Here is a 13,459-nt window from a genome sequence, read left to right on the forward strand (position 1 = left end):
CAATAAGCTCCCCTTTGAAATACTCCGCGGCAGTACTTTATAGAGTAAGAGAGAATAATACAAGACAAAAAAAAATGTCACACCATGTTAGTGCTTCCAGTTTCCCCCTAGCACTGATCACAGCTATTAGCGGAGCATTACCACTTCAAAACAGAAACGCTCTAGTCTGACACAATGGGGGGAGGCGCATGTCCTTTTCATGAATTCCAGAAGCGAAAGAATATGACAATTCTGGAAAGAAACGCCTGCATGGTTCATCATAGCCCCTTGGCTAACCACTGGAAGGCGAATGTACAGATGGATCCCATAGAAATGACACTCTGAAACATATACCGTAGATAGTTGAACACAGGAATCCAAGCCAAATTATCTACAGGTGCTGCTCGTGGCAATCCAGATTCTTAGAGTAACTCTGGATATCTAAATAAAGTGTAAAGGACCAACTTAATAGTCACTTGACATTAGATCATTGTTGGTCGGAGATAGAGATCTAGAGCCATGTAAATGGTGGTTGCTAACTTGCATAGGGTTATCACTGCTTCTTATACCACGCAAAATGGCTTGAGATGATTAGAAATCTCATTACTTCTACCCTTTTCAATGAAACTAGAGCTATACGAAAGAATGCCAAACCACCCTTGACATGCATCCCTTTAGAAAGCACTGTTTTAAGTATTGTGAAACAAAAGTGGCACAAAAAGGCTTTTGTTGGGCGAGACAAAAGAGCTGAACTAAGTGTTTTCGTGTTATTTATGTTATTTGTGTGTTCTCCCTTTTCAGTACCTTCGCCTAAGAGGCCACGTGTTCGTAATACAAATGTAATGAGCATTGCTTTTGTGGAAAACGCTCGTTATCAGATTTTCGCTGTCCCCCGCCCCACATCAGAACACAAGGCTCCCCTTCCTCTACCCATGCTAGGCCCCCGGGCGACTGAGAAACAGTTAGGGAAAGTATTTTCTTTGTTCGGTTTCCCTGCACCATAAGCAATTTATCACAGAATGAACTTTTTATTGTATCTCTGTATGACTCACATTAAATGTTCACCCATTAATTTTGAAATGGGTACTAAGCTTTTATCAAATGCTTGGGAATCTCATTTGGATTATTGTATTTCATTAATTACTTGATAGACAAAGCATACTTTTCAATGTAGATTTTTTGTGCTGTTTAATTAATTAGCATGTTTTCTCTTTTAATTAAAGCCATTTTTTAAAATTAAAGCCCACAGCAAAACACATATATAATTTGTTTGTAATTAGGCCTTAATTGGTGGTAGTGGAAGCTTAGCACCCTCGTTTTCCTTTTTTCATGATTGCCATTTTATTGCCAGTCAGTCATTAATTAAACTGTTTTTCTAATTAGCTTATAAAACTGTTGATGGTACATTATTGTAAGTGTGAGTTCAAAGCTTGCTAATAAGCCTTCCCTACTCAGAAGAGGCAAGATAATGGAATATGTACAAAGCAGGCAAACTTTCAGACTCTTTTTTTAGTCCCTAAAGATGACAGTATCTAGCATCAGATTATTAAGGGAACAGAAAAATAGAGACATGCTTTATACCACTGGCTGTTCGGCAGCATCTTCCCAGGAGTGGCTCTCTTTTTTTGCATGTCATGTAATGCTGTTTGTCAAATTGGCAGCAAGATTACATAAACCTCTGACACGACTGCCCCCTGAACGACAATAATGATCATCTTTATTGAGAGAACATGACAATGCATCTTGAATAGAAAATAATATGGGGAGGATATACAGCTCATGGCTTTGATTAGATAAGCAGTCAAATAGTCTCACCAGACAACCAATGCCAGTAATGCTTTCATGTACTTGGACGTATTCTTTTTTTTTTTTACACCTACAGAATCAAGACTATTTGTCATCATGAAATTGTATAATGACCAATAGGGATGTGCATCTAATTTGTTAAATTTAAATATTTTTTTTAGCCAGTCTGCATTAAAAAAAGACAATTTTATAAATGTCAAATTGCATCATATGATTGCATTTTAGAACGCCGCTCCCCCCGTCGCCACAAGAGGAATGGTTTTGAGCAATAATGTTTTAGGCCAATTCATTTTGCATGGCCAGGTGTGCAGGGGTTTGCTTATTTTCTACCATTTCATTGATCCAAAAGAGACATCTCAACCCACCCGGGGAACCTGGCCATACAAAACTAACTCGCCCATTGCTTCCATACACCCTCCAAAACGTTCAATATTTAGGCTATCCATATTACCGGAGCTTATACTCATTCTATTTCTATTGCGGATTTGCAGTCGCAATTTAGACAATGCATTGATATATAGCTAGCGTGCGGAAATGATAACAGAGAGAACAAAGAATGTAGCTATTTGATCATGCCTGTGTGCGTTTCCAAATAGGAATGACGTCTGGAATCCGACACTGTTTCACTGGAATTATCAAACAGCAAAAGTCCGACAAACATCAACCCGAAAACATGTCAACGGCTCGTTTAGGCACGTTTTAGCTGAGACTCATCTCTTGGCAGGTATTTATATTTCTGAAATAATTATTTTCACCTGACGTACAGTAATGCCTGTCTTAACTGAAATGTCTTCACATAAACTTTCATTAGCTAGCTACGGTTAGCATGCTAGCTAGTTACACTGAGAGCGGTGCGTCAGTGCCCTATTTGTGATTTCTCTGCTACATGTGGAAATCACCACAACGTTCCCACCCCAAAGTCCTGAATATGTATTCGCAGCCTGCATCAGTCTTCGAGGTGGAACCGTAACAAGAATTTCCGCTCTAGGTCAAGGATTACTTGAAAACAGTGGTGTGCAGAACGGCATCTCGGAACCCACAACTTGTCGGTTTTTGTCACGGATAGGCTATTGTAGCAGACGATCACCTCGGGATCCATTTCTATTAGCTAAAAACAAGAAGAAGTGGCTTCAGTGGGCACCGAGGTCACCAAGACTGGACAATTGAGGAGTGGAAGAACATTGCCTGGTCCGGACATTGCGTCATGCAGAGTCAGGATTTGGCCTATGCAGCATGAGTCCATGGCCCCATTCTTCCTGGTGTCAATGGTACAGGCTGGTGGTGTATTGGTGTGTGGATTGTTTTCCTGGAACACCTTGGGTCCATTGATACCAATTGAGCAATGTTTCCATGCCCCTAGGAATTCAAGCTGTTTTGGAGGCAAAGAGGGGGATTCAAACCGGTACTAGATGAGTGTACCTAATAAAATGACCACTGAGTCTATAGCCTAACATTGAATTTCACCCCATCTCATAATCAAGTGGTTTGGACAGTTTGTACGTTTTGATGGACTCTTCTTTTCCCGCTTTTCAACCATGTGTAACCGATGTGAAATGGCTAGCTAGTTAGCGGTGTGCGCGCGCTAATAACGTTTCAATCGGTGATGTCACTCACTCTGAGACCTTAAATATCAAGCAAAACTATTACTGATGGTGAACCTGAACAATCAAAATCAAATCGAATCTAGGCTAAACCCCGATCACCATGTATCCTACCTATAGCCAGATGAGAGTTGTGTCTCCGGCGGTAGCTTAGGACATTTTATTCTGGTGAAACATCTTTTCACACCTTTTCAACAGCGCAATTTGATAAAAAAAAATTACCTGGCAAATTACATTGGTTGTCACTCAACTAATAAAGCCTAGTTTGTGAAATGGCTTGCACAATACATGTGAATGATGGTGACACACAGATTTGCCAGATCAGGAATAGAGATACCTCTCGTTAGTCAGCACGCACAGTTGTGCACAACGCACAGTTCAACTAGGCCACTGATATTGCCTGGGGTTATTCGTCATGCAAAATGACTTGTAGATCAATGACTGTCAACTTAATGACTTGCTTAGTTCAACACTGAAGGAGAAGGCGCAGTTGTCACCAAAGATGAGAGGTATTTTCCGAAGGTATAAAAAGTAATTTGTGCAAAACTTTTTGTGAACCGTTAATTCGTGACGTTTGAATTGATTTTCTGACCTCGATGCATGCTACATTTGGATCAGTTTGGGTTTCCACAGACTTAGGCCTCATTCCCCCCTATCTGAGATATCTACTGCAGCTCGAATCCGCCACATACAACACCCGTTCTGCCAGTCACATTCTGTTAAAGGTCCCCAAAGCACAGACATCCCTGGGTCGCTCCTCTTTTCAGTTCGCTGCAGCTAGCGACTGGAATGAGCTGCAACAAACACTCAAACGGGACAGTTTTATCTCGGTCTCTTCATTCAAAGACTCAATAATGGCCACCCTTACTGACAGTTCTGGATCCTTTGCTTGATGTATTGTTGTCTCTACCTTCTTGCCCTGTTATCTGTGCCCAATAATGTCTGTACCCTGTTTTGTGTTGCTACCTTGTCATGTTGTGTTGCTGCCATGCTGTGTTTTCATGTGTTGCTGCCATGCTATGTTGTCGTCTTAGGTCTCTCTATGTTGTGTTGTCTCTCTTGTCGTGATGTGTGTTTTGTCCTATATTTTTATTTAATTTATTCATATTTTTAATCCCAGCCCCCGTCCCCGCAAGGAGGTCTTTTGCCTTTTGGTAAGGCCGTCATTGTGAATAAGAATTTGTTCTTAACTGACTTGCCTAGTTAAATAAAGGTTAAATAACTAAATAAATGATGCACTCATATCTTAAACATTTGAACCGGGGACCGATGCATATCGGTGAATCGTTACATTCCTATTGACCAAGTTTCACCCCCGTCCAGGACTCAACCGGGTTCCAGCGGCCAACAACCTTATAGCTTACCAAGGGATCCAAACCTCTTGACGAAGCTGATAGGCGTTGGGTTAAAGTTGCTACACTATCCCTCTTCTACCCTTCTCCATATCAAGTTCCTAAGGCCTGGGCACACTTTCGATGACCTGACACCAATTTGCAAAATCATGTGTTGCATTGACCTGGTCTCAGACTTGGGTCATGGGATTGTCATCCCAACCCTTTGTAGCCGTTAAGCCGGGGGGGGGGGACTCTGAACCTCTTGATGGTAAACAGTAGCTAGGTGTTGGGTTAAGGTAGCTTCTAGCTATATTCTATTGCATGGCCCTACACACCATTTGGCTCACAGTGAAATAAGAGCACATCCGCATAATCTAACACTCGTAGAGGTGAAGCTTTAGGCCTATGCATTCCATTTGAGCCCGACTTCACTCAAATCATTGTCAAGACTTTTGGTTATCTGTTATCTCTTTGATCACAAATGTTATATTTTCCACAGATACACAGAATATGAACTGTCATGTTTCCTCCCTGGCTTTTTCAGGGAGTTGAACTCGACCTAATTCTTCTTATCAGCGTAGGCATTTCTTTGTTTAACCTGCACAGATAGGACAACCAATAATTGGAAAGAGATTGAATGACATCAAAGCAATTTAGTGGACAAACTGCTTTATGCTTCATTGCCGCAGTAATGCTTTCACGTGGCATAAACAAGATCAATTTGAAGTATAACAATCTGACTTTTCAGACTAGAAATCCATTTTCCTTTTTTCCCCTCCCTACCTCGATTCTTCGAAATTAGATTGAAATTACATATGAGCTGCCTAATCTGATATTCATTCCATTCTTATATAGCCCTGCTTCCCAAAGTTGACTAAGGCCACATTATTTAGGCATTAAGGTAGTGTGATAAGGGAATTAGGCTGGTCATTAATCGTTTACACGTCAAACGCAGCGGAGCAGCTCGGGGTGGTGATTTAGCGAGGCAAAGCCACATAGCCCCTGTTAATCCACCTCTCACACGTTTTAATTGGAAGAGGCTTCCCAGGATAGGACATTTATGAATGGGTTTAAGGCCATTTCTCCCTTAAAGCCATCATTTATTTCATATTCCTAATACCAGCTTGAACATTTTATCCATATCGAGAAGCATTCGTGTTTTGACGTTGAATCGTCTCTCCCTGCCATTTTGTCGTTTTTGAAGCTGCTGTTGTTTGTAATTGTGTATCTTGGGATATCCAGGGATCCAGAAGTTACTGATAACTACGCACTCTGAAGTGCTACCGGCGTGACAGAAGACACATCCACGCGGTCCATGAAGTAGGCTATGCTGTAGCATACAAGTCAGCTCAAGGGGGGGTGTTTGACAATACCTTGTGTTACTCAGTACTATTTTGTGTCCATACAATGGACATGCCTTGTCTTTAACATGGTCTGTGCTGAAGTGACATATAATATAATGAGGCCCCATATTTGGAGGTCCACTTGAATCTCTATGATGACCCAAACATGAGTGACAACAGAAAGCGTTACTATTGTCTTAACCCTCCTAGTGGCCCTAAGGTGCTGCTACTGCTGCGGTATAATGCAGCATGAATATTCTGCCTGCAAACCTTCCAAAGGTCACAGTATTAATCCTTTGAATAAACCTTGTGTTAAACAGAGACTGTGATCAGGACATACTTTTAAAGGAAAGACAATGGTTTGGGGGGGGGGAAACGGATGGTATCGGACACTAAATCTTCTTTTAATATGGGTTTTAAGGAAACATGGATTGGCTTGTGTGACTGCCTTAAACAAAGAACACATGAGTTTTTTTTCCCTGTTGTGTAGGCTCATGTCTCTTTTCTTTTTTTTCTAGCTTTGTATTTTTTATTCTGGCAGCACATTTTTTTTTTTACATTTCTTCTGGCTTGTGATGTGAAAGGATTTGGCACTAAGACGCAAGAAGGAGGGGGAGAAAAAAATCCTGAAAAGTGGATCAAAAAAAGTAAATGAAAAATAATGTCATATTACTGAAAATATGAGAGGCTAATTTGTGCCGACTTTTTGCTAATTTTGTTCTCGCCACAGAAAGAGGAGCCGTCACCTGCTCGGCGCCACAGCGCTGACAGTGCCAGTGATCCATGAAATAAGCTGCCGCTGGCTTTGTTCAGATAAGAATGAACAAATCTGCACAATGTACTGCTCTCGGAATCTCATTTTCATACTTGCATGCAGGCTAAAAGAAATAAGCTGTTTGCAGGCTTGATTAATCAGACATTTGAGGGCTTTTTTGTCTCTTTGATCTGTTCTGTCGCCTAGGTAACTTGGTTGACATTAATGTTGAGCCCCAGTAAAGACAATCAGGGATTGTAGACTGAACTGATAAAAAAAATTAAAGACCTTTAACGCTTTAAATATAGTAACCGCTCAGTGGCTTCATTTGAAAAGAGAATAGGGGGGAATGTGAGGGTTTTAATTTTGGTTTTGGAAGAGGGTTTTAATTTTGGTTTTTGGAAGAATGTTTAGGAAGGCGTGGTTTCTAGACCTTTGCATTTCAAATGATCCACACGGGAGAGCAGGTTAATGTGGGTAATCCTTGTGTTGTAAAGAGTATACATCTCTGGGTGTAAACTTCAAAAGGAGCCATTTAGCATCCTCCAATTTCATTGTATTTTCTCTCAAAACTATGCCTTTTACCCAATTACTTTATTTTTGGAAAATGTGTGAACACAGGAGCCTTTCTGAGATTTGTCAATAATGTAATAAACCTTCAGATGTACAATCCCAGCGTGTGCCACAGCCAAGCAAATGCATTTAGCACCTACACCACTTAAACATGGTGCTCAAAACGCCCTGATGAGAATTATCTGCTGGCAAATCTACTCCCGACATAATGATCACCCATTGTAACTTTCCCTTTCTCCAGCATTCCGACTAGAAAACATAATTTATTGGCTATAAAACCTATAAAAAATGGCAAGGAATTAGAAAACTGTCATAGTATGTTAGCTTCAGGTTATGCAGACGCTTTACAAATCTTCCAAGTGACTGTATAGATTAATGCCTCGAGGGCCCAGCCAGAGCCCAGTACTTGCAGCCAGCTGAAGCCCTTATCTTAAATCCAAGCAAAGTACCATTAATCTTTTTGAAAGACCTTTATGGCTTTTAATGTATCCCAAATTAGAACATTTTACACCCTTGGTTCCTGAAATATGGTGATAAAAAGCCTTTAGAGTTACATTTGTCCTGGCTGCTCGCTCTGACCTGCTTAATCCCAGCATGCATTAGGAGATATTTTAGTTTTAGTCTTTCTAATAAAGTTTATCCCACTTAATTATAATTGAAAGAAAAAAATCACTAGCAGGTTTTTTTTTCTCTCCCCCAGTTAAGAAATGGCGGCACATTTCTTCATTACCTTTAAGACTTTTTTTCTTTCCCCTGATTGTACTCTATGCATTTTTAGAAAGGGTGATTTGTTCCAAGTGTTTATCAAACTTTTCCTTCGGTCGAATAATAAACCTATCTCGGGAGTGACAGGATTTCTCCTTTTGTTTCTCGTGCTTCTGTGCGACTGGGGTTATTGGGATTATTCTGCTCGACAATACATGCACTTCCTCCCTGGGATTTGAACAAAATGTGTTTGCCACTTGCAGTCACGGTCATTCCTTTAACTTTTCATTTAAAGAACTGCGCACGGTCTCCTTTAGTGTACATTAAAACAATTTAGGAAAGGTCATGGTATTATTTTTGCACGTTCGTGGTAAATAGTTGACTGTCTTATTACTGTTAAGCAGTTGTCTGTGTGTATGTACCATGTTTTATTTTTCTTCACCAACCCAGGGATCTTTATGCCATCATGACTGTCATTGCATCATGGTCGGGGTGAGACAAAACGGGGACCGGAGGCACTCATGGGATGCCACCCTGACACATCAGTTGGAAGAGCTCTGCTTGCCAGAGAGACTGATTTACATCCTCTAATGGGCCTTGTCTTTGTCTCCCTCTCAATAGCTGGCCGTGAAAATCGCTCAAGCCGCCGATTGCCGTGACTTTGTGCAAAGCAAACAGGAAGCGGAGGCTTCTCGGGCAGCCCAGAAAAGGAAGACGCAAATCGCTTGGGGGTGTGTTGTCTTTTTGCTCTCCTCCCCACAATTATCTCCTTAATTTACATTACATCGCAGTTTGTTAGTGACATACATTTTATTATGCATATTTGCCTAGCTTGCCAGCTCCTTTCCCACTTATTTCATGCACAGGTATGCGTACATGCTAAGTTTCGCCTATACAGAGAAAGCGTGTTCTGTAGCCGTCTCGTAAAATTAGATAGACGCCATTTTGAACTGTCACAGTGGATGTCATGGTTAGAATATGTGCAAAATGTGTTATGTCAATGTTTAAGAACTACACTTAACTTACTGTCATTTCAAGCTCTCAAGAACTTGGAAATATGTGTATTTCATTCAGAAATTAATTGTCTTTTCTGTAAAAGAGAATATATTTTGCAGGATTTTTATTCCAAGTACTCAAAATAGGTTTTTGCTAAATCAGTATTTTAATATTGTTTCAGGTTTGAAGCCAAGCAAAGATGGGAAACCAAAAGCAACATGGGATATATGTGACATAAACCCAGAAGAGAAAGAAAATTACATTTTTGATGTAACTTCTCAGTTAATTTAATAACGTTTGTTAGAAAAGATGTTTGTACCTGTACAATTTTGAGAGGAAATGTCAGGATACTGTACAAAACAATAACAATAAAAAAACAAAGCCTGTATAAGATGAGAATTATGGACTGTTCAAATGAATTCTCTGAGCACTCCATGGTGGCTGCTGTGTGTGCGCTATTTTCCATTTACATTTCTGTGATTTGAGCATTTTGAGCCTTTTTCCTTCCAATTAAATCTGGTGTACATTACTGGATGATGCGTTTATTTATTGCTGTAAAGTGGGTTAATCATGAAGGCGCTCCTTTCTTCTGAGGAGGTAGAGAAAGAAGAGATTAGGGTCCTAATGCAATGTACAGGATAATGTGCGATAGGATTTGCCAGTGCAAAATGAAATTTGGCTGCTGTAAACTGTTCTGAGCAGTCATAAACTGTAAATTGTGTCAACAGAGAGGGTATGAGACATGAAACGGAGGCTTTGGTGTTGGCCTTCACCCATGCTGAGAAAGATGCCATTGTTCCTCGGCTTAAACAAGAAGCACAGGATATTTCTGAGAAGCCTACTCTATGGCTGTAAAGAGTCTGAGCGATGATTAACAATGTTGTTGTGCACCCAGTAGATTTGATGCCAGTCTTTTATAGTTTCTCTGCACCCTGTACATCTTTTGATCTGCAATGACCTCTCCTAACTGGTCCAACCCAAATCCCCCCCCCATGCCGATTGCGATAATTATTATTGTAATTTCAAATTTCATGCGGAAAAATAGCAAGTCTGTTAATTGCCGTTATTCATAACCGTACATTATTTTGTTAACAATGCAAAATGATTGCTTTGCTCCAAGGCAATCTGGATTTATCCACCTCAGATGTTTGCTGTTCACCCATTTGTGCACCCACTCCACGGAGTGCACGCTGTATCCTATTCTCACAGTCCTGCTGTATAGGCTGAATCAGTCACTCACTGCAAGACTAAAGGGGCAGAACATCCTCATAAAACGTTTACTTGACCGAAGCAACTTTAAGCATCTGAAAAAGCTGAGAACTACAATGGATTCCACAGACAAGAGAACCAGCTGTTTTTCATTTCTGAGTAACAATTAAGAACCTGACTGTGATTCCTGTTCAAGAAAAAGTGTCTAAAAGAAACAAAAATGGCTTCATAGCAAAGTCTCAAGCAACAATTTAGCTTGGACTGTCTGGGAGTGGTTGGAAAACAAACTGTTATTGGCAGAGAGGTTTGGAACTCTTACGGTATATTAACTAATTCACCGCCTGGTGATGCCAGGCCAAAACTCCATCCCTCAAAACAAGCTGACATTTCAGGTGATCTTTTCAATCAGCTCTTACACCAAAAGGGCATAATCTTTTCACAATTTCACAGTATTATTCCAACCTCATAGTGTGGAAATATGTATAAAACACAGGACATGCATGTTTTATGACTGTACTGGGCCTTTTTATTGTTAAGTGTATAAGTGTCATTATCATCGGCAATAGTTTTCAGAATCACTTTTACATGATACTATTGTTTATTTGATGGGTGGACATTTTGCTATGGGGGGAAAAAAAGACATTTGCTCTATAGTATATGTTTTCATTGAGTTTCTGAGACCATCAGATGACGATTGTCTGAATGAGCGAAGACTTACTAATAATTTCCACGCTGGAGCCTTACAGTATAGGACTCTGTGTGTGCGAGAGGCAGTCAGATATGAAGATGAGCTAATTCATGTATTTAACAGTCCTTCGGTGAGAAAGAGTTTAACAATGTTAATCACCTCAAAGTGCTCTAAATGGGTTATTGTCCTCACTTTGATTTGCGATTATTTCAAAAATGCATATTGATTGAGAACAGAGAAAAAGACTGGAATGGTTTTGATACACAACATTAGACCGTTCATTTCTGGTGCCTAAAACTAAGATCAAATTGGACAAATCCTTCTAAAAACATTGCTTTAACATGTCACATTTGTAATTTATCAAGCAGCATTTACTATTGTTAATTATGTTGATTTCCAATAATACTGAAGCCTCACTGTTTCAAAAGTCTGGATGCAGGCTAAGCAAAATCTCCTTAGCGTTTTAACACCTACTTTAACAAATAATCATTTTAAGTTGACCCTTAAATTGAACCCCCCCCCTTCTTTTTTGTTTACAGTGTTAGGCTTCCAACACTGTGTTTTGGAAACTGGTATTTTAAAACTAACAGTCATTCAATCAAGAACACTTGACAGTGTTGAGCTCACAACACTGGGTGTTGGAAATACATTTTTAAAAGCAAGTCATTCAATCAAGATATCTTCAGTGTTAGGCTCCTGACACTGGGCGTTGGTGACATGACAACACAGTGTTTCCACAGGAGTAGCATCGAAACACTCTGGATGATCATAACTTAAAACTACTTCCTGTCATTTGAAATGGTTTCACAATGAACTTGCACTGCTTAGCACTGTGTGGTTATTGTGGATCATTTCTTAAACATTGCACGACCCCCCCCCCCCCCCCACACACACTCAGAGAAAATGACTGCTTTTTTATCAGGGTGATATTCCATTCGGCCTGTTCTCAGATAATGTTTAACTTCTCGTGGAAAGACCCTTTAATATGTACATCATCTCATCCTGTGTCCTAGGCATAATGCTGTTGAACCAGTGGACTCAAAACAATGGCTAGAAGCAATTTGCATCTGTGAATATGCTTTTGCTATATGTTAGCCTGCATATAGCCATTTAAATGTTAGCAAGACAAGTGTTTTCATTGAACATGACCAGCGTACAGCCTAGAGCGACGCAGCCACCGTATCAATAGCATCTCCGTTTATTCATCTCTTTGAACATAATGCCTTGAGCGGAGAAGATACTGTTTTTTTTTAAGCAGGAAAATCCTGTTTCCTTCTCTCCATGTTACGGAGTCATTTTCAATGGGTTTTTACTGCAGGCCAAGCTTGGCCTCTGACCTATGTTGATTTGTTGTGAAATGCATCGACAAATTCCTCGGGCACATGTTGAAACACTTACGGGGGAGAGCAGTTGTTGTCGTCAGGAGTGGAATAACAACAATCCTATTAAATGGTTGAAAAGTAGTTGTTGTGCATTGTTGTGAAGGTCCTGCCGTGAACAGGGACATGTGTACCTTGTAATAGCATATCAATGGGATCACTAGCTGGTGTATCACTAGATTAAAAACAAACAAATATCAAAAACAGACTTGACTCCAGAAGCTCGGGGATATGACCCCAGGAAAATATCTCGGTGTCTCAACTAAGATGCTACAGATAAGGGGAAATATTCAAAATATCTTGACCATAGACTGGTCTCTAAGAACAGAAGAATCTCTCGTAGGCTCACGCACATCCATAGATGGGTGGATGTACAGAACATTGGCTTTCAATTGGACTGCAAATCTCAAATTGTAGTCAAAAACATTTTGTTGCGTTTTGTGTCAATGCTGCCCCTTCCTTATTGAAGGAGTTTGGTTGTGTTTCATATTCAGTACGTTCATTCCTGATGAATGTAAACTAGTCTCAGAGCGACAGGCGGTATTGGATGTTGACATTTCCCCCGGCTGATTTAATGACCTGTTTAATTCTGGCACGTCCACGGCACCTCACAGATGTTTTGCGGTTTTAATTAGCGTAATCATCACTCTTGAAAAAGGCCATAGGGCTGTTTAATGGGTCTTGTTTGTCAAGATGCGCAGAATTAGAACACAAAAGACATGCCATTTATTCTAATGCGACAATCATTAAATGATTATGGATCTGTCACAATTAATAAATCGCACCAAAATAGATTTGTCTTTGAGCCAAATGAACCCCCATTTCCTTTGAAAAGATTTGTTTGTACAGTGTTTGGCTGTTCATACTTCTTCAGTCCAACGGAGTGGTCTTACTTCAAGACGAGGTATAATGCTTTTTAACGGGTTATTAGTCTGTATGACCTTTGAACCCATGGTACGATAAGGTCGTTATGTCTCGTTCACTGCATGGGAATAGTCATCTCAAAACTGCTATAAAGAACTGTATTGAACGGCAATCAATGGCTTACCTTCGAAGAATCAAGATCATTCTCAAAGAATTTAACACCATTGC

General features: G+C 40.2%; 1 protein-coding gene across 1 annotated transcript in view; it reads left to right on the forward strand.

Annotated features, from left to right (window-relative positions):
- Positions 1-9,620, forward strand: part of fam204a (family with sequence similarity 204 member A) — a 32,488-nt gene extending 22,868 nt beyond the window's left edge. The window contains exons 6-7 of the mRNA XM_021607421.3: positions 8,717-8,826; positions 9,273-9,620. Coding sequence (XP_021463096.1) covers positions 8,717-8,826; positions 9,273-9,324 — 162 coding nt within the window. The 3' untranslated portion in view covers positions 9,325-9,620. The remainder of the gene's footprint in view (positions 1-8,716; positions 8,827-9,272) is intronic.
- The last annotated feature ends 3,839 nt before the right edge of the window (positions 9,621-13,459 follow it).

This window comes from Oncorhynchus mykiss, chromosome 1 (assembly GCF_057628025.1).
Source record: "Oncorhynchus mykiss isolate SJ-2025 chromosome 1, ASM5762802v1, whole genome shotgun sequence".
Lineage (NCBI taxonomy): Eukaryota > Metazoa > Chordata > Actinopteri > Salmoniformes > Salmonidae > Oncorhynchus > Oncorhynchus mykiss.